General features: G+C 41.9%; 1 protein-coding gene across 1 annotated transcript in view; it reads left to right on the top strand.

The window, feature by feature from the left end:
- The window catches only part of tnfsf10l (TNF superfamily member 10, like), a 56,325-nt gene extending 33,178 nt beyond the window's left edge, over positions 1-23,147 (top strand). The window contains exons 3-7 of the mRNA XM_069672597.1: positions 16,829-16,865; positions 16,960-17,067; positions 19,347-19,510; positions 19,633-19,743; positions 19,824-23,147. Coding sequence (XP_069528698.1) covers positions 16,829-16,865; positions 16,960-17,067; positions 19,347-19,510; positions 19,633-19,743; positions 19,824-20,009 — 606 coding nt within the window. The 3' untranslated portion in view covers positions 20,010-23,147. The remainder of the gene's footprint in view (positions 1-16,828; positions 16,866-16,959; positions 17,068-19,346; positions 19,511-19,632; positions 19,744-19,823) is intronic.
- The last annotated feature ends 369 nt before the right edge of the window (positions 23,148-23,516 follow it).

The raw sequence follows: 23,516 nt of genomic DNA, 5'->3' as shown, positions 1-23,516 counted from the left end.
GTCAGTTTCAAGACTTTTTACCGGAGATAATTTACCGGACACCTGCCGCTGGCTGTGAACTGCAGTTATGTTGTTTGAAGAAGAATGCTTTTCCTTCCTCCGCTTCAGGTCAGAAGGTCAAAAACCAGCTCCTCTGCGCTCGTTCAGCTTCAGCAGACGCAGGAAGGGGATTTACCTTTTTGTTTTAGGGAGGTTAGAGGAGGCTCAGAAAGACCAGCTAGACCCAAAACTCACCCGCCCTTTAGATTTATGGATTTAAAAAGTAAGACTTTTCTGCCCCAAAGCAAAAAACAATTGGTCATGATTTCGTCTGCAGTGTGCTGAGAGTTCTGTGTTTCTATCAGAAGATAGATAAGAATACGAGCTGAGTTTGAAAGGTCTTCTTGGCCTTGGAAATCTATCAAATCAAGGTGTATCTAGTCGCTCTTCAGGAGCTTTTGAAGAACCAAACTTTCAGTGTTTCACCTTGGAACCATCTGTTGTCAAGACAATCTCTAAATCTGCTCATGAAGATCATGTGCTGTGGTTCGAAAGCTTAAAAGTCTGCTTCCCGTTATCTCATTTGACAAGCTGCTGTCGGGAAACTGATGTGACTAGTGAAAAATAAGCTTTAAATATCTATCTCCCTATCTTGCTACTGCTTGAATGCCAAATATGATTGACAAAACAATCCCAACTCAAGGCCCACTTACTTGCCTTCGTTCTGGAGCTTTTAACTGTATCGACCGGTCGTCTTCAGCAGATCAGGCATCCTCTGGTGTCATGAAGTTGGATGTGTAGATATGAGAGCCCAGTCAATCCTGAAAAGAGAAGTATGTTAAAACAATCCCAACGTAAGATCCACTTACTATCATTTTAACCAGAGCTATCAACCGTAGTACATTGTCTTCATCAGCATCAGCCCCTGTTTTCCAGGTCAAAAATTAACTTTGTCGTTAGACATTTACGAACAGAATTCATCCCATTGTTGATGGAGACCGTGATATACGATTGAGAGCTCATAAGCAAGTTTAGCTAAGTCGTCTTCTAGGACTTTGAAAATATGGAACAACCATCAAGATGAAGCTGTTTTATTGGTACTGTATTTAACAGTCGACCCGTCGCGCTCCAGCAGGCTATTTCTTATCAAAGGTCAATTTTCTTAAAGAAACAAAGCTCGGCCGGCCTCTCTTTGTCTAACTCAGACTTATTGTTACCATATCTCGTAATCTGCTCCATGTCAAAGCTCTGATGTCATAGCGAATATTTGGCTTCGACCGCTGATGCAAAGCAGCTGTTTTGACATCGCTGGACAGGGTGTGGACGGACACGCAGCAGGCTTCAAAGTTTCATAACGCTCAGGATCCAAAACATCCCACTCTTTAATTTTAAAGTGCTCTTTGAAGCCAAATTAGTCACGTTGAGTGCCTTAATGAAGGAAAGCGTTTAGATATTGGAAGTTTTGTTCAAGGGGATTTTTGGGTCAACATAAAATCCGCTTGTCTCTTGTTTGCCATATGAAAGACCTTTGTGTGTTAGCACATGCTTGAAAATTAGTGCTCAAATGGTTCTTTTATTTCGGAATCAAATCAAAGAAACGTCTACACAAATGATCGTCAGTGGATTGTACTGAAATGACCCAATACCAACACAGGACAATAAATTGTAAGTCATTTGCTCACAAAGCTCTGATAGAAGTCAAAGAGGCACATGACACATCATTTTTACGTCAAGTATGAACATTTTATAACCTTGAAGGACTTTATAAACTCGTGAGTTTAGCAGGCACGGCGAAGACATTAAGATGATCTTCATACAAGTGTTCCAGCATGAAATCAATGAGCCTATCTAATAGTCGGCATCAGTAAGCCTTTAAATATCAATGAACCTTTGACTATGCTTATTGTTAGTTCTCCAACTAATTACAGAAAAGAGTGAAAAGGACACACTTTCACATGATGTCCTCTCCAGTCTTGGAATCAATCATATACAGCCTTCGGACGATTTAGCCATTTGGTAGAGCCAATACTTCAGGCCGGAACTTCCTTTTCCCAGCACTAGCTGTTATTCACATTTGCAACTTTAAATGTGCGATTGGCAAGCGAGACAACGTCCAAGGCTGATATCGGTTTAAAGAGATTAATAAAATGCTAGATCAGTGTCACAGGAAAAGCTACTGGCAGTACAGATGGATACAAAACAGGGGAGGACTGTAGAACAAAGTGAAAGGATACACAGACAATACTTGTTAGTAGGATAAAATCATTTTTAGATTTACATTGGATAAGCTGATAACAAAAACGTCAAATATCATGAGACTTTTAAGACCTCATTGGTTAATAAGACACACTGTAGTCATGTTTCGATTAAAGTTAAGAAAAGGTTACGGTTAAGGTTCCAATAGCCTCAAAGAGAAAAATTAAGAATGCATGAAAAGTCGTCAGTATCGTGAGCAGACACTTGTCAAAAGAAGGTCATCACCCTCTTTGGTAATGATGAAGAGATGTCAGGAGTGACGTAATTGTCGAAACATTGTTATTTAGCATGTCGGGTATTTGGTCTAATCTGGGGCTTTTTCATGCCAAAGAAACAAGTCTGCTTCTGAGTAGCACTTCCTTATCTCACGCTGGTCTACAGTTGCCTATTCAAAAGCAAATGTCAGTCACTGACATGCTGTGTATACACACACATGCAAGGAGGGGGCGGAGGGCTGCTGTGTTGTTAGTGATTTCCAGCTGATACACAAAAACAAAAGGCTTCTGTGTCTGGCGTCGACCACCCTCCTCCACCTCCTCATTCTTCCCTCAGGCTTCAGGAGTTCCTGTCCAGCGACCACCAAAAATCCCCCCCTGCCTCCATTTTTACATACCAAACTCCTCCACTATGAGCTTCTTTAGCACCTGTAGCATTAGCTGTTTTTTAACACCAAAGAGAAGAAGCTTAAGTTGTTCCCAGGGTATTTTAATCTAAAGCAAAGCGACGTCAATTTAATTTTCCCTTCTCCATGACACTTTACCACCTGCTGCAAAAGTAAACAGATTCCCCTTCTACTGTAGGCTACCTCCATTTTAAGCTAACACTGTAGGCTGTTCACTGTGCAAAAGATGATGTATTCATGCTTTAAAACAAGTACTTGAGAGATGGAAATGTACCAACAAAAGCCAAGGACTGCCAGTTAGTGTTGAAGCTTTGTTTAGCCTGATTTAGCCAAGTACTGAAGAGGTGGAAATGTACCAACAAAAGCGAAGGACTGCCAGTTAGCGTGTTAGCTTGATTTAGCCTTGTACCACTTACCCCTCAGGCCACAGGGGCACCCTCGAAAATCCCCTGCCTCCATCTTTACGCACCAAATTCCTTCAGTCTGTGTTTCTTTAGCTTTAGCATCTTTAGCATTAGTTATATCATGTTTGTTTAATACCAAAGACGAGAAGATTAATATGTTTCCAGGATATTTAAATCTCATATAGTAAAGCTAACAGTTGTCCTCAAAGAAAGTTTTACTTCTCCATATCAACACTTTCTACTACTAAAGCAGTAATCGATTTTCCTTCTACTGTAGCTTCACACAAGAAGTACGAGAGAGATGGAAATGTACCAACAAAAGCCAAGCACTGCCAGCTAGCTTGTTAGCCTAGTGCGTCTATCAAGTTCTCATGTTAGCTTTGGCCCTATTTATCTCACTGACAAACTCTACAAAACATTTGGAAGCCTTTTATTATTGCACATTTGTGTTTTGGGTGAAGAAAGAAAGCTGATTTGATCTCTTCATTGCTTGTATTTTGAGTTATAGTAAACCACCAACCACATACCAAATTTGTTGTGAGGAAACACAGCTTTCCACTTGGATGCACAAAGCTTGGTTATCTTGGTTTTAGTCGATTCATATGGGCACATGTGGAGAAGACAGAGAGTATTACATATGAGGGCAATATGAGGTTGCAGGGTTAAACAGCAACCACAGTCAAGAGCAGTAAAAATGGAAAACAGAAAATAAAACAATTTTTATTGCTCGTGCTGAAACCTGACATGTGGTGCGCAATTCACATCTGCAGATTGCAACACACTCAGCTAACACCTGCTACAAGGGAAAAACGCTGCATCAAAGTCCCAGGATTATATTTGTCTTGCTGTAAGGAGTAAGTGTTGAGAGTTTTATTTTAACATGGCTGCCAAAATATGGGAAGCCTTGATAAAAACTTTCAAAGGTGCAGCCACACAAGTACAGTAAATATTGCTGGCACACAAATTTGCATTTGGACACACAAAAAACAAATCTGAGTTATTGTAGCTTGTTAGCTTGTTAGCGAATTGCACCATCTACTTTCATTTGTGTCAAGTCTTCTCTTTACAGGTGTAAACTGCTACACAAAAGAGACATTGTCACAGACAGCTATGAGACAGGGTCGATGGTTTAAACACATTTTCAAACAAACTATGCGTAGTCGGCGCCGGTTTAGCTCAGAGGTTTAATCGCCGGCACATGTAAAGAGGCTGTCGTCTCTCGATGCGGCGGCCCCGGGTTCAACTTCCGCCATCGGCCCTTTGACGCATGTCATCCCCACTCTCTTCCCCTGTTTCCAACACTATCCACTGTCCTCACTCAATAAAGGCATAAAAGGCCCAAAAAATTTGCTAAACAATAATGTGCACTCTTTTGCTAACTTTCCCATTAGCAAACAAGCTAACGATTTTGCTAACTGGCAGGTAGAGCTTTAATCCCTCTTAAATAACTCTTCATAGGGAAGGTATTAGAATGAAATGCAACAAAATGCCAAGGAGTCCAAAACGAAACATGAAAGGTTTTAGAGTTATTCTGATTGTATTGTGCTAGCATGTTCCTTCGCTTCCTCGTGTGTTAGCTGTTAGCTTACCAGCAACAGTAGTTTCCTAACAGCTAGCCCTGTAATCCAAGCTTCTAAAGGAAAATATTGCACTTAACGGTCTGACCAGGGCCTTCAAGGGTTTAAAAACCAGAGTTAAACTTATATTACGTCAAAAAATTTTTTATTTAAATGCTCTTTTAAGCTTATCTTGGTTTCATTTTTCCCAATATTACTCTTTAACGCCCCGTTTAATCAAGTTTAATCAATGATTTTTATAGGTTTAGTTTTATGTTCTGTTACAAAATATAATTTTTTTCCCCACTGTATCTTTTATCTTTTATATTTACAGGTTACAACAGGCAGCACTGCTCAAAGCGTCAGGGGGAAACATCGTCTCCAGCATTACATCTTTTCCTGGAGCAGTTACAGACCAAACATTGTTATAACATCACCACTGGTAGACTTGGATTCCAACCGCAGCTAAAAACTCAACAGAGGATCTAAATAGGCCACACATCGTTGTTGTTAAAACATACTGCATGCTTTGTTGCAACCTTGAAAATGTGACACGTCGGCCGTGGCTGAAGTCATGGTTTCATTACCACTATGAAGAGTGTTTCTGTTTATTAGGTTTAATTTAATTCCTTCTGGGTAAAACTAAAGTCCCCACAGTAAATCCCCCGCCGCAAGGAAGAGCGTCTGTGAATCCTTTGATTGTTTTCCTCATGTCTAATATCATCTCTTGACCACAATGTCTCCTTGGCTCAGACTGTTATCTCTCTTTATCTCTAGCTGTTCTCTAAATGTGCACCAACTCCCCGGACCGCAGACTGCCTCAGCTGTCAGCATTAAAAATAAAATGGACAGACTGGAATAAACACGACTGTGAGATAAAAGAATAAACACACAACTCCTGTAGTATGAAGTCATGCACAGGCTGGAACCGCGCTGCAAAGGGCCTGTTTCTGACAGTCTAAACAACAAGCAGTTGAGGCCCACCACCTTGCAGCCTTCAGACTAATATGTGTCGTAATGGCTTCAGTTATTTTTTACAGTAAATTAAAAGGAAGCCGAGGTCTTCAAGGATGATTTACCGTTAAGCACAGATCAGCGAGGCTAAGCCAAATTGAATCAAATTGTTTGTTTTGACCTGCCAGATGCAGCAGATGGGTTGGGTTATTGGATTAAATAGAAAGTTATGACGATGATAAAAATATTTTAGAGATGATTCAGTGTTTTTATCGTGTTGGAACACTTGAATCTGTACATTCGCCAGAGTGGCGCTGCGGCAAAATATCCCGACTTCGGTGCACAAGGTCCTTTATCTGGACGGCACGGTGGTGTAGAGGTCAGTGCTCTCTCCTCACAGCAAGAAGGTTGTTTGTTCAAAACCGTTCAGGCCTTTTTCTGGTACTCCAGCTTCCTCTCACAGTCCGTCCGAAGACATGCTCGTTAAGTTCATTGGTGGCTCTAAAATCTAATAAAAAATAAATCTGCTGTATAAACTCTGCAGATGTAACCCGTGCACACTGGCTCTCCCAGTCGGCCCATGTTTACTTCCTGCTTCTGCACAAAACCAGTTCTGCACCTTCCCGCCTCCACGTGCACCAGCAGCAGCTTGTTATTTCTGCTCTATAAGCTCATAAAAGCTCTTGTTTTGTCTCGCACATTATTCCTGTAACAACTCGTGGTGTGTCAGCAGCACACACTGAAAAGGTCGAAGTCCTTATTGAAAACAATAAAAGTGGCTGTGACTGGAGATACGAGGCCGATGATTGTGTTTGCATGCAGAGCAAAGGATCGAGGACAGTGTTGGGTTCATGCCACATCAAAGGGTATTTCTGGGAAGGAAATTTCTTAAGTATGACTTAAGTAGTTTACCTGCCACAATATTACCCAGGTGATACTCTCTTGCAACATTTCATTTGACAGCAGGTTTGCAGATATATGGTGATAAAAAAATCTGAACCCAAATTTTGCTGCACATAAATGGCGCATAAGCATAGCTTTTACTTTACATAAACATTATTTTATATATATTTGATCTCTATATATTGATATTTTGAAGAAATTGCAGCAATAAAACTCCGATATCCCTTTAAAAATCAGTTGGTTTGAAGGCATCACACGTGAATAATGACGTACTCAAAGGTATTTGTGTTGTTAGTATTTGCTTGTGTGAAATGAAACCAAGGCGGTAAAACAACCCCGCCTTGGCCTAGTTTCATGTTTGTCTTTAGGAGTAAAAGCATGTTGTGAAGGAGATTAAGGCTGACAGAAAGAGAGATAGAGAGACTTAAAGAGCAACAGGGAGGAGAGAGAGCGACTTAATGCCGTCAGTCGTGTAGAAACTGCCTCCTCTGCTACAGTTTTATACAGTTTGTGTGTTGTGCAGGGAGAACAATGCAGAAAGAAAGACAAACATGAAGGTAAACAAACATGAGAGCTGAGTGAATCATTTACTGTATAAACAGTTTGATCGCTGACATCGATAAAAGATCCAGAGGAAGAGAAGCGAGCTAATAACCCAGCGTCTCATCCGTGCGACCGCAGAAACCAACAGCAATAAAGTGTGATATCCATCTCGTCTTGTGTGAAGTGAACTGCTTCCTCAGCTGTACACAACATTTGTCTGACAGGAAACTCCCACAGCAAACAGGTCGCTTATCAGGGACCGGCATCGAGTCGGCCACTGGTGCGTTACCTGTCGTAAAGCCTCGACTCGCTGCTTCTCCACGATAAACGGCTGAGAGACTCCGGTTGGGAGTAAATCACAGTCAGGCTGAGCTGAATGCACGCTGTGACTGCCAGCTTTATATGTTAAGCTCACATGCTTTAGGGTCATGATAGAATCTTGCATTTTACATTTAGCCCACAAGGCTTTTCAGAGATGAAAGCTCCCTGCAGCAAAATCCTTCCTGCACTCAAGAGTATGATAGAGAATACCAAGGTTTTATGACATCATGCAGCTTTTTTCGAGCAATTATGGAGCTGATTCTTTTGGAAACCTCTCCTGTTGCACTTTTACATTTTGACAAATGGATCTTTGGGACACCGCGTTCCTCTTCAGCGTGTACTCTGGCAATGTCCACTGCCAAAATTCTAGGCTGAGAGAGTTTTTTTTTTTACCTTGATCCTCCAAAGTTAATCATGAGTTGAGCGTGTAGTCTAACTATTTTCTTTGACAACTTACGCCAATTTAAAAGAATTGGAAGGAGTGGTTTAAGCCACATCTCACGGCCGTCATCAGTAGATGGAGTTTGCTTAGTTGTCCTGCAGGTTGTTATCACATGGGCTTAGTCCTGATGTGGTTGAAAGCTCTGGAAAATTCTCGAGAGGTAAAAGCGTAACACAGACAAATCTCCAACCAAGCCTTTGGTGGGGGAGTTGCATTTTGGGTAATATAGGCAGCAGGTTTTACCAAGGAAGGAAGATATCATTGGTTCCTTTGCCTCAATTCCATCCATCCATTATCCATACTTATCATGAACTAAAGACCATCTCAGCTGTCGTTGGGCGAGAGGCGGGGTTACACCCTGGACTGACCGCCAGTCAGAGTCACACAGAGTCAGACAACCTTTCCGATCACACTCCGGGCAATTCAGAGTCACCAATGAACCTAACGAGCATGTCTCTGGACTGTGGGAGGAAGCCAGAGTACCTGGAGGGAACCCACGCATGCACAGGGAGAACATCCAAACTCGAACCAGGAACCTTCAAGCTGTGCGGCAACAGGGTTAACCACTGCACCAACCTTCAAGCTGTGAGGCAACAGGGTTAGCCACTGCACCAACCTTCAAGCTGTGAGGCAACAGGGTTAGCCACTGCACCAACCTTCAAGCTGTGAGGCAACAGGGTTAACCAACCCAACCAACCTTCAAGCTGTGATGCAACAAGGTTTACCACTGCACCAGCCTTCAAGCTGTGAGGCAACAGCGTTAACCACTGCACCAACCTTCAAGCTGTGAGGCAACAGCGTTAACCACTGCACCAACCTTCAAGCTGTGAGGCAACAGGGTTAGCCACTGCACCAACCTTCAAGCTGTGAGGCACCAGCCAACAACACTTTTATGGAAAAAAAACACCAATCCTTGTTAGTTTTAACTCCTATAATGGGAAGATTCGATGCTTCTCTTCTTACTCGTTCATTTTTAAATAGAGCATCTCTGGGTTTTTGGTGTTGCAAGCAATTGAATGGCATCACCTCGGGCTCTGGAGACCCGCAGTTGACATTTTAAAGTATTGTCTGTCTTTGTGTATTAATTGCAACATACTCAAGGGATTGAACAAAAGCGAACTTTGAACATTCTTCGAAATGTTGGACACCAGAGCGATTCTGGAATATTGTTTGAAGGCCAAAGAAGACGATGCATCTTCATTTTGACACTACAGACTTCGTCTGAGAGAATTACCTGAGGTCATACTTTCCACGGTGGCTCAGCCTGTCAAGCATCAGTCAGTGGTCTGGCTCGGGGGGGGGATGTCAGAGAGGAAAGGGGCTGTGAAAAAGAAAAACAAGACGTTGTAGAAGAGGATTGTTGACGCAGAGGTGTTTGGTTTGAATTAAGTCAAATATGCGAGGAAGCATCGTCCAAGTGTTCAAATGTTCTCTGTGGAGCTGGTGCCAGCTTCCTTTACAAGCACGACCAGGAAGTGGCGAAAAATTTAGAGTGCATTCCATCTTCTCTGAATCGACATACCAATCTGGGTTTAAACAAAGTCTGAGTTACTTATTAGCAACATTAGACGCAAAACACGCAAGTATTTCAGCTCCATATTTGGCACACATGGGCGCAACCAGCTGCTTTGGTTTTTCGTGCACTGCACTTACCAGAAATCAGATTTTGGTGCACATAAAAATGGCACAACACACACACACAGCCAGGAAGAAGTAGCCTCTTAGACCAGATTGGGTCTGATAAGAGTTTGTAGACACACACACACACACACACACACAGCCTGTCCGAGCCTGTTGGGGTCGAGCAGCATATTAAAGTATCTGGTTGCAGCTACTGCTAATCTGCAGAAGAAACGCTCCTTCATGTGCATACTTGTCCCTCTTTCACTCTCCTTCTTCTCCTCTCTCAATCCTCTCTTTCAGTCCTCAGACTCTCCTCTGTGTTTCCCCAACTTTTTTTTTTTTTTTTTTTTCACCCTCATTCCTCCTCTTCTCTTGTTTCGCATAATTGTCCATCATCTTTTGCTCTCTGGTGTTCCTTTTTTTCCCCCTCCAACTTCTGATTCTTGGCACTGCGGTCTGGCTGGGACTCGCGTCTTTTACAAATCATATGATCAGTCAGAGTTCAGACAATATTTGGGAGTTTGAAGTGACGCTCAAAGGGAAAATAATGGGAATCATTTATCTTGAGCTTTCAATACAGTTTGATCAGACGAAAAGTATTTTAAATGTCCAAGATTTCAAAGATTCTGGCTGCAGCATTCTCAGCCATGTCAGAGCTGGTGTTTTTAAAGGGACACTACAAACTTTTGACTTTATTTTGAGCCTCTGTTTGTTAGAATATTGCTACTCGACCAATCACCCAAACCAAACCAAGCCGTTGGAGCTTGTTGGGTGCTTCACTGTGACATTTTGTCCAGAAGACATTTGGTGAGATTGAAGCTTTAAAGTGTTTTGACGTCTATTTGTTGGATTGACATTTAATTTGGTACAGACGTTCTTGTCCATCATCAGGTCAGAATTTCCTTCATGACTTTATGATTTATGACCATCTGCTAAACTAACGACAGTCTAATCAGCTCCAGCTTCTTCTGACTCCTAAACCCAAAAGACTCGTTAATTATTTTCACATTTTTGATTGCAAACACTATTGATCTGATTAATCGATTGGTGAAACCAAGTTTATTTAATTTTGAATGACTAAATGATGAATTGACTGATAATTGCAGCTCCATTAGCGTGCTGACATACTGAACCAATATGGGGGACATGGTGATCATGGTACTTGGATATTAGCATTGTCATTATTAGCATGCTAACATCGACATTTAGTGCAAACATTTTTTTAGCACAGCTTCACAGAGCTGCTAGCATGGCGGTAGAGAAGAAAGACGTAATCGAGTTGCATTGTGGGAGCTGTAGGATCTAGCGTTCTGGAGCTTGGCCCATGCTCAGGATGGTTCTGCTTCTATTCTGATTATTCCATAATAATAAAATGTAATAAAATATTTCAGTTTGCACCTTTAGAAGTGAAACACCTGCTGAGACCTCAAGATTTTGGTCTGTGGAGAGACGTAGCAACACATCTGACTCTCTCTGTCTCTCTCCCACTGTGCAGCAATCTTTTATTTTCCCTCTGTTTCTGTTTCTTATGCGTCTTTTCTTAGCCTTTGGCCGGACAAAGTATGATGTAAAGAAATCAGACTATTTCTGTCTCTGTGTGTTGTCTTAAACCGGGTGAAAGAACAGAGTTCGAGTTTGTTTGTTGTTGTTTTTGCAGCTGGAACGGTTTGAAGACTTGTGGCCTTTTTCGGCGGTGCCCTGGATCTAGTCTAGCCTAATCGCAAACACACACACACACACACACAGACACACACACATAAAGTCGTGCTGGCAGTGAACCTTGATGCTTGTCATATCAGTCACTGCAGGCTGATTTACTGGAAACAAAAGTGAGCCACTTAACAGGGCCAGGAGTGTAGTGTCAAACAATGAACCAACACAGGACGACTGATAAGACCCTGGTTAAGGATTTCAAACACATTACTTCCTGGAAATAGAGGACGACCCAGAAGCCTTTGCTCCTCATGGGGCAAGAGGTTGAAATGGACCTTCTGGTAGGGTCAGATGCACAACATTTATTCGTTGGACTAATCAGAAAGCATTTCTCAGATTGACAAAGTTCTGCCTGTTGAAAGGTGATAAAGTTCTGTTAAGGGGCACTACAGCAGTTGCATTGTGGGATATGTGTGCCATCCTGTGCTTACATTCAGCTATATTTCCCACTAGAGAGTATTCAGTTCAGGTACCCTTGATTTCATTCAAGGTACATTGAATACTGTTTGGCATGCTGGAAAGCAACCACTAGTGGGAATCTTGGAAACCATTGGCTATCTTCTGATTAGGCAAAGCTTCCGGGGTGATGGCCAATATTTCAGGGCTTACAGTGGAGCCAGTAGGGTTCCTCTTCCATGCGCTGGTCATTGTTGACAGTCCTACTTGGAACTTGAGACACCAGAATTGAGTTGAAGAGGAGAGCACCATGTGGGACCGGATTGATAACGATTGATAGAAAGCTAAGGATTGCATTTTGGCCAATGCCTAATTTGTTGTCAACATGGTGGGTTTCCCCGTGCGCAACCAAAGCCACTTAATTGGGAACAGCCAATACCAGTTGGACTATGTGGAACGCTTGTGATACCGAAGTCCTGTCCCCACGGCTACAGACTTTGAGTTGATGTGCAGATATCCGTTTGTAGAGAAAATGCATCACAAACCGTAAACGACTGGTCAACTGCTGCTCGCTAATTGGTAACATAGTTGAAGGAAGTCTTTTTAAAGGGCAGTAAAGCTTGCAGTTATTTTAACAGAGGTCATCTTGGTGCCCCTCAGGCCTGCATGCCACACGGTCCTGCCTTTCACCTTTACAACCTCTTTCCCTCTGGTCCTTAAACAAAAGCTGAATGTTATAACGGAGAGAAGCTCGAACAACAAGCAGAAGAAAGGAAGTCGTTGGTGAGCTTTGGAGGGAACGCGGAGAACAGTGCTGGTTCTTATAACTCTTGTCGTGATATATCTGACTCACATGACAGAATCCATGATCACATCCGCCCAGGGAGCACTTTTTGGTTTGGCAGACAAGAAGATCAATTTACGAAAACTCCCACTCCTTTGTTGCAGCCAAAATGCTGCGTAGTGCTCACTGCAGCCAAGAAAGAATGACTCATGACCTGGGTGAACAGAAACGCTGCAATCGAACAACATGGCGGTCAGGAGTTTGATGGTGAGGCTGCAGAAGGCTGCAAAGTTCAAAGACAGGGGTCAACTTTTAGTGATAAGGAGTTTGTGAAGGTGGCAAATAGATGGGTCTTTATACTTCAGAGGAAATGGATGAGTAGTTCTAGAGGGTCATTGGAGTCGATCCAAAGGTAGAACACTTTGAGACACCATCCAACAACTAACAAGCTTCTGGACAACTCCATAAAAACGCCTGCACTTTGAAGAAACCTTCGTAAAATGTTGGAACATGGAATATTCATGAAGCGCAAAGCTGCCGACACGGTAACTCGTTCCAGGTTTCACACTGCAGATGGTCTCAGGCCGTGGTGGAAGTGGTTGTGTACTCGTACAAACTTCCAAATGTCTTCCCCACATATACTCGTATTACAAACAATGCCAATGGAATATTACAAAAAAAAAACACAGGCAATCGCCTTAACGCAAGTTATTTGCTCAGAATGTTTTATGATACCTTTTTTTCACTGTTATTTTCTGTTAGCCTAAACCTCGGGCAATCACAAGACGATAACGATCACTCCCAACTCGTGTCCGTTTGGTCTCGGGGCCCAAAAACACCTTTGCTTTTGGCTACATGATGTCAATGCACATATGAAGGTTCTGCAATTGCATAAGTAGTCTTAGTGGTATGACATTTGGCAGTATCCTGTTACTTATGGGAAGGTAACAAAATTCCTAAGTTCCTAAGCTTCAATTTGAGCCCTAGATGACCTTCCTGTCTTCACAATGACCCTTACTGTGACCATTTTGGCGCAGTTTAACGAGTTGGTGGCTTTATTCTATTGGCCTGTAACCTTTGAACCCTACTTTTTTCTGGAAGTTTAGACTCTCATATCCATTAGACGTGGATCTTACTCTGTGATTTGCATCTCCGCTATTTTGAATCTAGTGGAAATCTGGTTTCTTGCTGCTAATCCTGAAAATGTTGGGAAATTGTCATTAAATTTGATTGCACTTGTGTTCTGCCTAAGCACATGTTCTTCATGGGAAAGCTCCAAACAGGAAGTGTGTTTTATTTGTTAGTTTGGAAATAATTTAGAGCAGGTTTGACTCTTTTACTCTATATGTGTTTGATATGTTACTCCATACAGTGTGTAATTAGCAGGTATAGGGTGTAAATACTGAGAGTACGTGGACTGTAACTCTACATGACAGTGGTGGTCGGTTAAACACACAGCCTGTCAGAAGTCTCAGATGGAGAGAGCTTCCACCGCTGTGAGGAGCATAAATTACGCTTGAAGCCTCCACAGCTGATTTCACTCTTTAGCCATCCGGAGGTTTCCCATGTGAGCTTTTAGGCGTTAAAGACGGCAGCCATGTTGAACTTGTAGATTGAAAACATGCTGTTCTGGAGTCAGAGCGGGTCTGAGCGTCTGATGAACCCAACCCACGTCTTCGTTTTTTTCTACTTTTCAGCCACATGCAGAAAATCTGTTGGCAATTTTCTTTAAGTGTGTGTGGGTGTGTGTGTGTGTGCCGATAATTTTCTGCTTTTAGGAGAGGAGGAGCGTGAGTCCGAGACTGGCACGCTACGCCAAGCGAGACGAGCTAGCGCGGCCCGGTCGGCGCTCTGTACTTTACTGTGTTGGGTTCCCCTTGGAGAATATAGGGTATACACGAGTGGGGGGCCCTTTTGCTTGTATTCACACACACTCACACACACACACACGCCAAACCCCACAGCGATCACGTCCAATTTGCAGGTTGGGTTGAGTGTTGGTTACAGAAGGAGCAGGCCCGCTGCCAAGAATAACACGGCGGTTAGAGCGAGATGACCGTTAAAAACAGCGGAGGAATTAATCATATTCAGGATTTTGTGGCAAATTAATCAGAGAGATTTATACCACAGGGGGCTCGCTGCCTTGCTTTGGGGCACGTTAGACAGGCCACATGACTGGAAAGAGGTGATTAAATGTGTGACCTTTTGGTTAAAAGGTGAACGAATGAAGAGAGAGGTGGAAACAGGAAGGAGAGACGTAAGGCAGAAAAAATGAAGGCAAAAGGTGGAGAGAGGGAAAAGCGTTAAAAATAAAGAGCGATGAAGTGGTGAATGTTGAGTTAAAATGACAGGATGGGAAGAAAGATCACAGAAAGAAGGGGGAAGTGGGGACGTAAGTTTGATTTACAAAGTGGGAAAGAGAAGAACAAGATGTAGAAGGGGGTGCAGAAAGCGTTAGCATGTGAGTGTGTGAGAGACAAAGTGTGAGAGTGAGACAACGCATCTGTGTGTGCATGTGTGTGTGTGGGGAAATGTACATATCTCGTGGCAGGGTTGTGTCCACATCTGGGGAGGATGAAACAGAGGCGTGCTTGCATGGAGCGAGGGATGACAGGGAGGAAATAAAACAGGGACAGGAGGAGAGTGAAGAGACGTCGGGATGAAAAGTGGGAAAGTTTATGGTGTTACGGCTGCGATGACGGACTGAGGCAGGAGAGGGGGAACTTCAAAGCAAACGTACTTCATTATAACTTTGTCTTGCGTAGTGTGATGTGTCGTCTTCAAGCAAGAGGCCTTTATAGTGATTAATGTTTCCTGTTTGTGTGCTGTTGTACTCCCTGACAGTAGAATACTAATAGATTCACTGTGTCATTCAGGTAAAACAAGGGAAAGACAATAAAACAAATAATAGGTTTCTTACCTCGACCAAGGTGGTTATATGTTTGGTTTGTTTTCCAGCCTGATTACAGACAAACCACATGTCCGATTTCCATGAAACGTGGTGGAAGGATCTAGCTTTTACCAAAGAAGAACTCATATAAGTTTGGACTGGATTCCATTAAAACTCAAACAGCAGTGTCTAAAAGCTTATCGTCACTGTCGAGCAGAAACGTGGTCTAACCCTAACCACTACTTTTCATTAAACACTGCATTGTCACAGTTGGTAGTGTTACCTGTATGTGTCATTATAGCTACAGATATAAAGGGTGACCAATAGACAGGGACGTCTATAGACTCACTAACAAGTCAGAACTTACTTAAACAACTGTTTTTGCTAACAAGCTGCTGCTAATTTCATCGATATCTCAATATGCGCATTCACAACAAACAGATTGCAAAATTCTGAATTTATCGCAATGAATAAGAACAATTATTTCAAATAAAGAAGCCGTGTTTTCTCACTAAGCATGTGTAAATTCCACCCGTTGGATGGAGCCTTAGTGGCTGTGCTTTCACACCATTTTGATTCGATCAGATGAAGCAAAGCAGTTATCGGCGACCCTCAGATTAATCGGTGTCAATTTAGAGGTGGAAATAAAAGCAGCTTTTTGGATTTATTTTGGATTCAGGAGGGACATGTCGCAAACACAGGTATTGTGTAAAACAGCGGATAGACATATAAACGAAGAGCTAATCTGCACTCTTTAGTATTTGGTTATTTATCGCACATCATATCGTTATCGCAATATTGAACACATCATTTCTCACATCGTGCAGACCTACAAACTTCCATTGTTTATAACGTTATTTAATTCCAAGTATTAGATACTTGTACAGGTGTTTATATTTTATGACAAAAAATTTTGATGGTACTTTTATTTTCTATCTTTGTATTTTGTTTTGTGTATCGGAAATGAACTGAAATAAAAATTGGAAAAAAAATTGGAAAATTAAAAAGTTGGAAAGATTTCTTCAGATGTTTTGTGGTCGTGATCACAGATTTGCACGTCATTCAAGACCGGACCTGATTGGCAGTTTGAGCAACTCAACATTATCAAATAGCTTGTGGAAGAAATATTGTATTTATAAGACACGTCAAATTCAAAGCTCTAAAGTTCAAATGTTGTGATTATGGCTGCGTATAAAAGTGACTTAAGTTATCCATTAAATAATTTACAGCCATGTTTATTGAACACCTAAACTCACTGCCAGAACTGGAGTTTCATCCATTAACACAAAGAACAATAGCAGGTTAATTATTCACTTCATGCTGATAAACGGGAAATAAAAACAAGATCTGCTGCAGCTGCTTTAAAAAAAAGACAATGTAAACTCATCTCTTGTCAACTCTTATAAACTCTTTGGTAACTAAAATGTTCTTTCTTTTTTCAGGTGACGGAGAACATCATCTCCAAACAAACCTTCATAGGTCAGTATCTTTTTATATCGCACACACAAACACAAGAACACCGTAACACAGCAGCAGACGTTCTGACCTCATCTTTACTTCCTCTCGTCCTCAGAAGCGAGAACGATGCCTCGCACTTTCAACAACTCTGGGTCAAAGTTCATGACCTCGGTGGCCCAGAGGCCGTCGGCCCACTTGACCCTCAGGGACACCGGCTCTCAAGGTGAGGCGGAGATCGTTACTGTGGGTCAAAGGTTAAAAGAAAAGGAAACTGACTCTCAGACAAGTTATTCTCTGTGCATCCGACAAGAACAAACATATTAGCATCAAAATATATTCAAGCACTTAGATTTTAATTGGCCTTGAACAGTAATGTATTCAGTTTGCAGCTTGTAAAGATTAGGGGCAAATTTCTGCACTTTAAGGCAGCTTAACATGCAATTACTGTTTAATAAAATGTAGTATTTTGCTTTTAAATCTGTAAAATAACTAGTAACAAAGGCTGCAGTGGAAGAGAGAAGCAGGAAGTGCAGTGCAACAAGAAAAGTCCAGGAAGTCTTGCTGGATATGAAGTGCTACAGAAAACCTTTAACAAGCATTAAGGCACTTTCATGTTACAACATGTTCTGCATTCATAACATTATTCCAACTTTGTTCCATGGATTTCCGGAACACTTTATATCAAGCATAACTGGACTCTGTGTTTGTGTTACTAAGTCTTTTAAATAAACATAGTCGAGTAAAAAGTAAGTAAGAGTAAAAATATTTAAAAATGGATCATGTAGCTGAAGTTATAATTAGTTACATTCTTAAAAGATGCTGACAACTGGAATAAACAACATTAAAGCACTGATAAAGGGAGAGAGGCACCGACCAATCACGGTTGTGCAGGGGCGGGACTTAAACACTTTGCATGCACGGTAAAGGAGAAGCAAAACGGACGAAATGTCTCTTTAAAAAGCATCAGTAACTGCATTTTTCTTTTCATTTAAGTTTAGATGACAAAAAATATTGTTTAAATATTCTTTCAATTGCCTTTAACATCTTTTTGTCCATGCAGGATCTCTTAGATCCCTGCAAGCTTACACTACGTAACTGTGTGCTTAAATCTGCCTTAAACTAGATAAATAATTTCCATAATCATATATATAAAGGTTGACTAGGGAGCATAAGAAACATTAGGGTCAAATTAGGTAGTTTAATCCATTAAATCAAACTAAATAGTCCCCTTTGAAGGATTCAGTTTCTTGATGTCGGACTGATTGTTCTTGTAATTCTCACTTCCTGCATGCCAGAGGATTTTTGTCCAGAACTTGCAGAATCAGTGAGGTATGACTGCAGCAGTAAAAAGACATTTATTAGTGCAGCGTCATTTATTAAAGTAATGCTGAGTGTGTATGTGTGTGTGTGTGTCATTAAACTGGTATGTAAAGCTGGAATGTGTTCGTCGTGTGTGTGTGTGTGTGTGTCGTCCAGACCTACGTATCGTTTCATCTGAGAGTGGCGTGCAAGCTGAAGGGTGTTGACAATCTGAAAAAAAGCTGCCTGCTGTTGTTTCCATTGAGTTCACAAAAGGCAACGATGCTGTGTGTGTGTGTGTGTGTGTGTGTGTGTGTGTAGGGAAGGAGGAAGAGAGGGCGAGGTTCACACATTCAGCCTGGATTTCTCATAAGGAAGTCAAACAGCGAGGAATGACCTTTGATGTCATTTTCTAATAAACCATTATCTTATTCGTGTGAAGGAAACAATAGCCAAACTAGAGCATTAACACACACACACACACACACACACACACAAATGTCTTCTAGTAGCAATCGTTCCCTATTGTTCTACACAATATACAAATATGCATAAGAATGACCAAGCCCCCTGGAAAGGGAAGCCACATTGGAAGCACCTTAAACCTGCATTTCTTCTAATGGCCAGCAGGGGGGAACTCACTGGTTGACTTATTACCTCATTAAACATTTTCCTAATAACTTAAAAGGTTTCGTTTGCTAGTTTCAAGTCTTTTTCCATGCAGCAGGATGTTCATTTTGTAACTCAAGTCTCATTTAAACTCAAATAGACGTAAAAGCAGGGTATGTTTTAGGATGGGGTGAGCTTGAGTTAGGGCTGAACCTTGCAAACCAAGCTAGGACTAGCTTCAACTGAAAACTCTCCAGATCAACCCTCCGGTCCAAATTTGGTCACATGTCTCCTAAAAACCAAGATAGCAAAGGACAAAAGGACAAACTTCAGGCTTCAAATGGTGGTTACATCAACTTCTTTGCAGATGAGCTGGTGGTATGTTTCAAAAGGAAGATGAGCCACAACTATGAGTTTTTAAGACATTGAAGCAAAGTTGAAGCCCTGATGCAAAGTTAGAAACAACAGGCTCTAAATCAGTGTCCAGCGTTTATATATAACAACCGATTACCATTGCTATTAGCAAAGGGACGCTAGCTTAATGCTTCATTATCGATTTGTACTCAACAACCCTTCTCTCCATCTCACCAACAGGGTTCCCTCCCTACCCGATCCCAACGGCGGGTCTCCACCAGTCCTGTCGCCATGTGGTCCGCTCCTGGGCCAATCAGAGCTTCGGAGCTCACCTACACAACATGACACTGACCAATGGGAGGCTGCGAGTGCCTCAAGATGGGCGGTACTACCTGTACTCGCAGGTGATTGATTATACGATGCCTTTACTACGATTCATTTTGGGGATGCCTTTTTGATGCACTCTTAACAGTTTGAGTGGAACAACCCTAATTAGTCTGCTTCATTTGACCATCTTTCCCTCCAGGTGTATTTCCGTTATCCGTCCCCAGCAGCCAGTGACGGAGACCAGCGCAGCGTCAGCCACCAGCTGGTTCAGTGTGTCTACAAGAAGACATCCTACCCCAGCCCCATACAGGTACGTTATCCCTTTCACTTGTGTTTAAGAGTGACACAAACTAAAATATCTTCCTTACCTTGATTTTCACTTCCTTGCAGCTCCTGAAGGGGGTGGGAACAAAGTGCTGGGCTCCAGACGCCGAGTACGCCCTCCACTCCGTCTACCAGGGAGGACTCTTCGAGCTGAGGGCCGGCGACGAGCTCTTTGTGTCCGTTTCGTCCCCAACCATGGTCAACGCAGACGACTCCTCCAGCTACTTTGGCGCCTTCCGCCTGGACCTCTGAGAGGAAGGGATGGACAGAAAAACAGAACAGATGCGACCATGGATGGATGGATAAATGGGTGGACTTTTGAATATCCGTTGATTGGCAAAAAGGGTCATTTGGACGGAGCTGTGGGATCTTGGATCCTCAATGTTTGCTCGGATGGATACATTGAAGGACGGATGGATTGACGGATTGGGGTTTGAAGACTTTGCTTGAGTGAATGCTTCTAGAAGATTGGGAGAAAGGGAAAAGAAAGACTGGATTTGTCTTCCTTACTCTCCAGTAAGCGAGACCAAACAGTTGAGAGCAAGATGTGCAAAGATTCATGTGCAATCACAATGAATGTGAGGATATTGATTCTCTGATGATTCTGGGGGGGAGGAAATGGTTTTTTTGGATGTCAAAAATAAATAAATCACAGAACACACGACAAAACTTGAGGTCTTGCCCAAAGAATTAGGCCACCCTTGCTGCCCGTTACTCAAATTAGCACATGAATCTCAGCGTATCTCGCACGTCAGCAACCTTTTTGTGGAAAGCAAGCGGATCCTCGGATTTGGATTCCAGACCGAAGAATGTAAACACAATAAAAACTTGATCCTCTGCGTCGAAGATGGGAGGAAGACGGTGGAATGGTAACAGAAGAAGATCAAATCAAACCAAAGCAAAAAAAATGTGGAATATATCTTTTTTTAAGTGTGTCATGAGAGTACTGTACATATGAACGGCTGAGAATGAGATTTAGATGATGAACTGTGTTGATTTTAAAGTGATTCGTATGTATTTTACTTTGACTGGACTTAAAACCACTTGGACTTTGCTGAGGACTTTCTACGCAACACTAGAACTGTGGATTTTTATGCAAGGACATTTGCTTCTTTGTACTGAACAATGTAATGAGACTGTAAGAAGCAACACACAGTGCCTTTTAGAGAGGCGTGTAAGAAACGGGAAGGAGGAGTTAAAATGCAAAGAAATCGTGTCAGAAAGAACGAGCCCAGCAGAAGGAAAGAGAAGCTGAGAGAGGCATGCAGCCCGACCAGTCTGTGTTCCTGCTCGCTCTTTCACTTTCTCTCGCCATCTCTCTCTCTCCTTTTCACGTCAAGAATTTGGTCCATCTTGTCTTTCTTGTGAAGCTGCATTCAGTTTCTGTTTTCAGGATCCATGACGCAAACAACCAGTGATCAATCAGAGAACAAAAGATTTACAGAATCAAAACAAGTCGACAGACACAGGTGCAGATAGGCCAGCTGCTAAGCATTTAAAAACCTTCATCGAGTATGTTTAAAGTGATTTTCAGATCAAAGGAAAAGGTTCTTTTGAAGTTAAAGTTATATAACAGTACAATCTCCATACTGAAAAATGCAAACTGACATGTTCAATTACATAGATGTTAAAAAAAAGTTAACTTTTTCCACGAAATGTAGCAGCGTGTTTATAAACATCTTTCGTCCTGCATATCCAGTTGCTTTGGAGTTTCATCAAAGTCCAAATGCAAGGTCCAAATACCAAAACAAGACCTGGGTAATTCAACAAATGGACATTTAATTCCAAAAAGGTTGGAAGCTGTGTAAAACACACAAAATTTCCAAGTGTCAAATACAGAATAAGTGCTTTTTTACAAAACATCTTGACTTTATGTCAAAAAGGAGTTATTATTGAATTCTGGTTTATTTTGCACATCGTCCAAATTTGATGGCATCAGGGTCGGGAGGTTTACGTTTAAAACTGTTCAACTGTTCTTTCATTTTGGGAAAGAAGATTATTATATAAAACTTTTTCATGTCTGGTTGTTTGGTGACATTACAAGCTTAAGCCAGGAGACAGTTAGCTTAGCTTAGCACAAAGATTGGACCATGGGGAATTATCTACCATGTGGAAGATTTGGACCTTGTTTCCAATCTTTGTGCTAAGCTAGGCTAAATCATTACTGGCCAGTTATCTACTGTAATTCTTGTTTGTCCCAAAATCTCAAACTATTCTTTAAATGTGCAGTCAGATGTGTTTAAACAATATTGTTCTTGATAAATGTTAGTTGCTTACAAGAAATCAAACACCATTTGGTATTTTTTTGCTAAAACTGTTGGAGGATGACCACATCCAATATGGCTGCCAATGGCACATAGTTGTGATAAAACATGGAACATGGAACCGATCTAGACACATACCAAATATGGACAATTCAGACTTTAGCAAAACATCTCATCAAGCGAACGCAGAAAAGGAGTATTTGAGGAAAACCCACCAAGTTTGGACAAGACACAGACCCATATGAAGAAAGATTTGGAAGGCGAGAGAGGGGATATTCTCAGACATAAACCATGCACCGACTAGCACAGACTCCCTACATGCCTCCATAGCAGGCACATAAAGGAGACGCACATGTCAGCTAACACCACATCCAGGCTTCTCCGCAGACACACACATCATCCAACGTCACGTCCAGTGTAAAGACTCGAACACACTCATTTATCTAGCCTCCCTGTGCCGTCTGGTACATGTCAGGGGATCAGTCGGAGGCATGTAGGGAGGGAGTGTGTGTGTGCACTTACAGGACATGTTTGCTCCACGTGGACAATTCAGTAAAACGAGGTCAAACACACACTCACCTCTTACTTTCTATTTGTTTCACCTGAGAGAAAAGGATTAACACGCCTACACACTTTTAATAAGCTGACTTCCAGGTTAAGCCATCCTTTTGGCACAGTGGTTCACATATACCTGTGTATATACTGTCTGCAAAACAAACAACCCATCCTGTGTGTTATTCTGTGCAAAACTTTAAATTGAAGGCGAGTTTCATTTTGTGTTTGATTGCTGTTTTAGCCTCTTTTTTTCAGGGTGGCATGCACCCGGTCACGTTTCTGTTGGGCTTTCTCAACCCATATCTCTTCTGCTGCATTTAAGTTGGTTTATTATCCAGGGGGAACTTCAACAATCAAGCCTTTTCTTTCTTGCACTCCAACCAAAACAGTTCATTGGAAGCGGTCCAGCGATGATGATAATGCAACGTACACACAACAACAGCGTAAATCCCCAGGCCAGCTGGGAAACTTCTGCATTGAATGTGTCTGAGGCGTGTTTGTACTGGACGGTTTTGTAGCTGTGAACATGTGTAGCACATTGTTGCTCAGAAAATAAACAAATATTTGAACATTCCTTGTGTATGTGGAGATTTAAAGCGTGCCATTATGTTTGTGTAGATAGGGAAACATGGTTTTGGTCATTTGAAGGCCAAGGGACGTCTACAGAAAGCGTCTAAAGCCTGGGACGAACCTACAAACACAGAACAATGCACAGATAGATTTAAAGTGCTATTGACAACACACTCAATGGTAAAAATGTGATGTCTGGCTTTTGATGACGTGTCCTTCTACCAAAACAAACATGGATGGCAACCAGCTGCTTGTAAAGTTTATAAGAAGTGTAATTTGGGCTGAAAAAGCCAGAAAAGGAAGAAAAAATGAGAAAGAGTTGGGGCGAGAGCCTGAATTTTACTTGTCAGGCCCTTTCTCACACCACAAA

Source organism: Semicossyphus pulcher, unplaced genomic scaffold, assembly GCF_022749685.1.
Source record: "Semicossyphus pulcher isolate SPU_LCO1_2020_fin unplaced genomic scaffold, fSemPul1.0.p SCAF_21, whole genome shotgun sequence".
Taxonomy (NCBI): Eukaryota; Metazoa; Chordata; class Actinopteri; order Labriformes; family Labridae; genus Semicossyphus; species Semicossyphus pulcher.
Note: the sequence above shows the minus strand (reverse complement) of the source record. Positions and strands in the feature narration are given on the sequence as shown.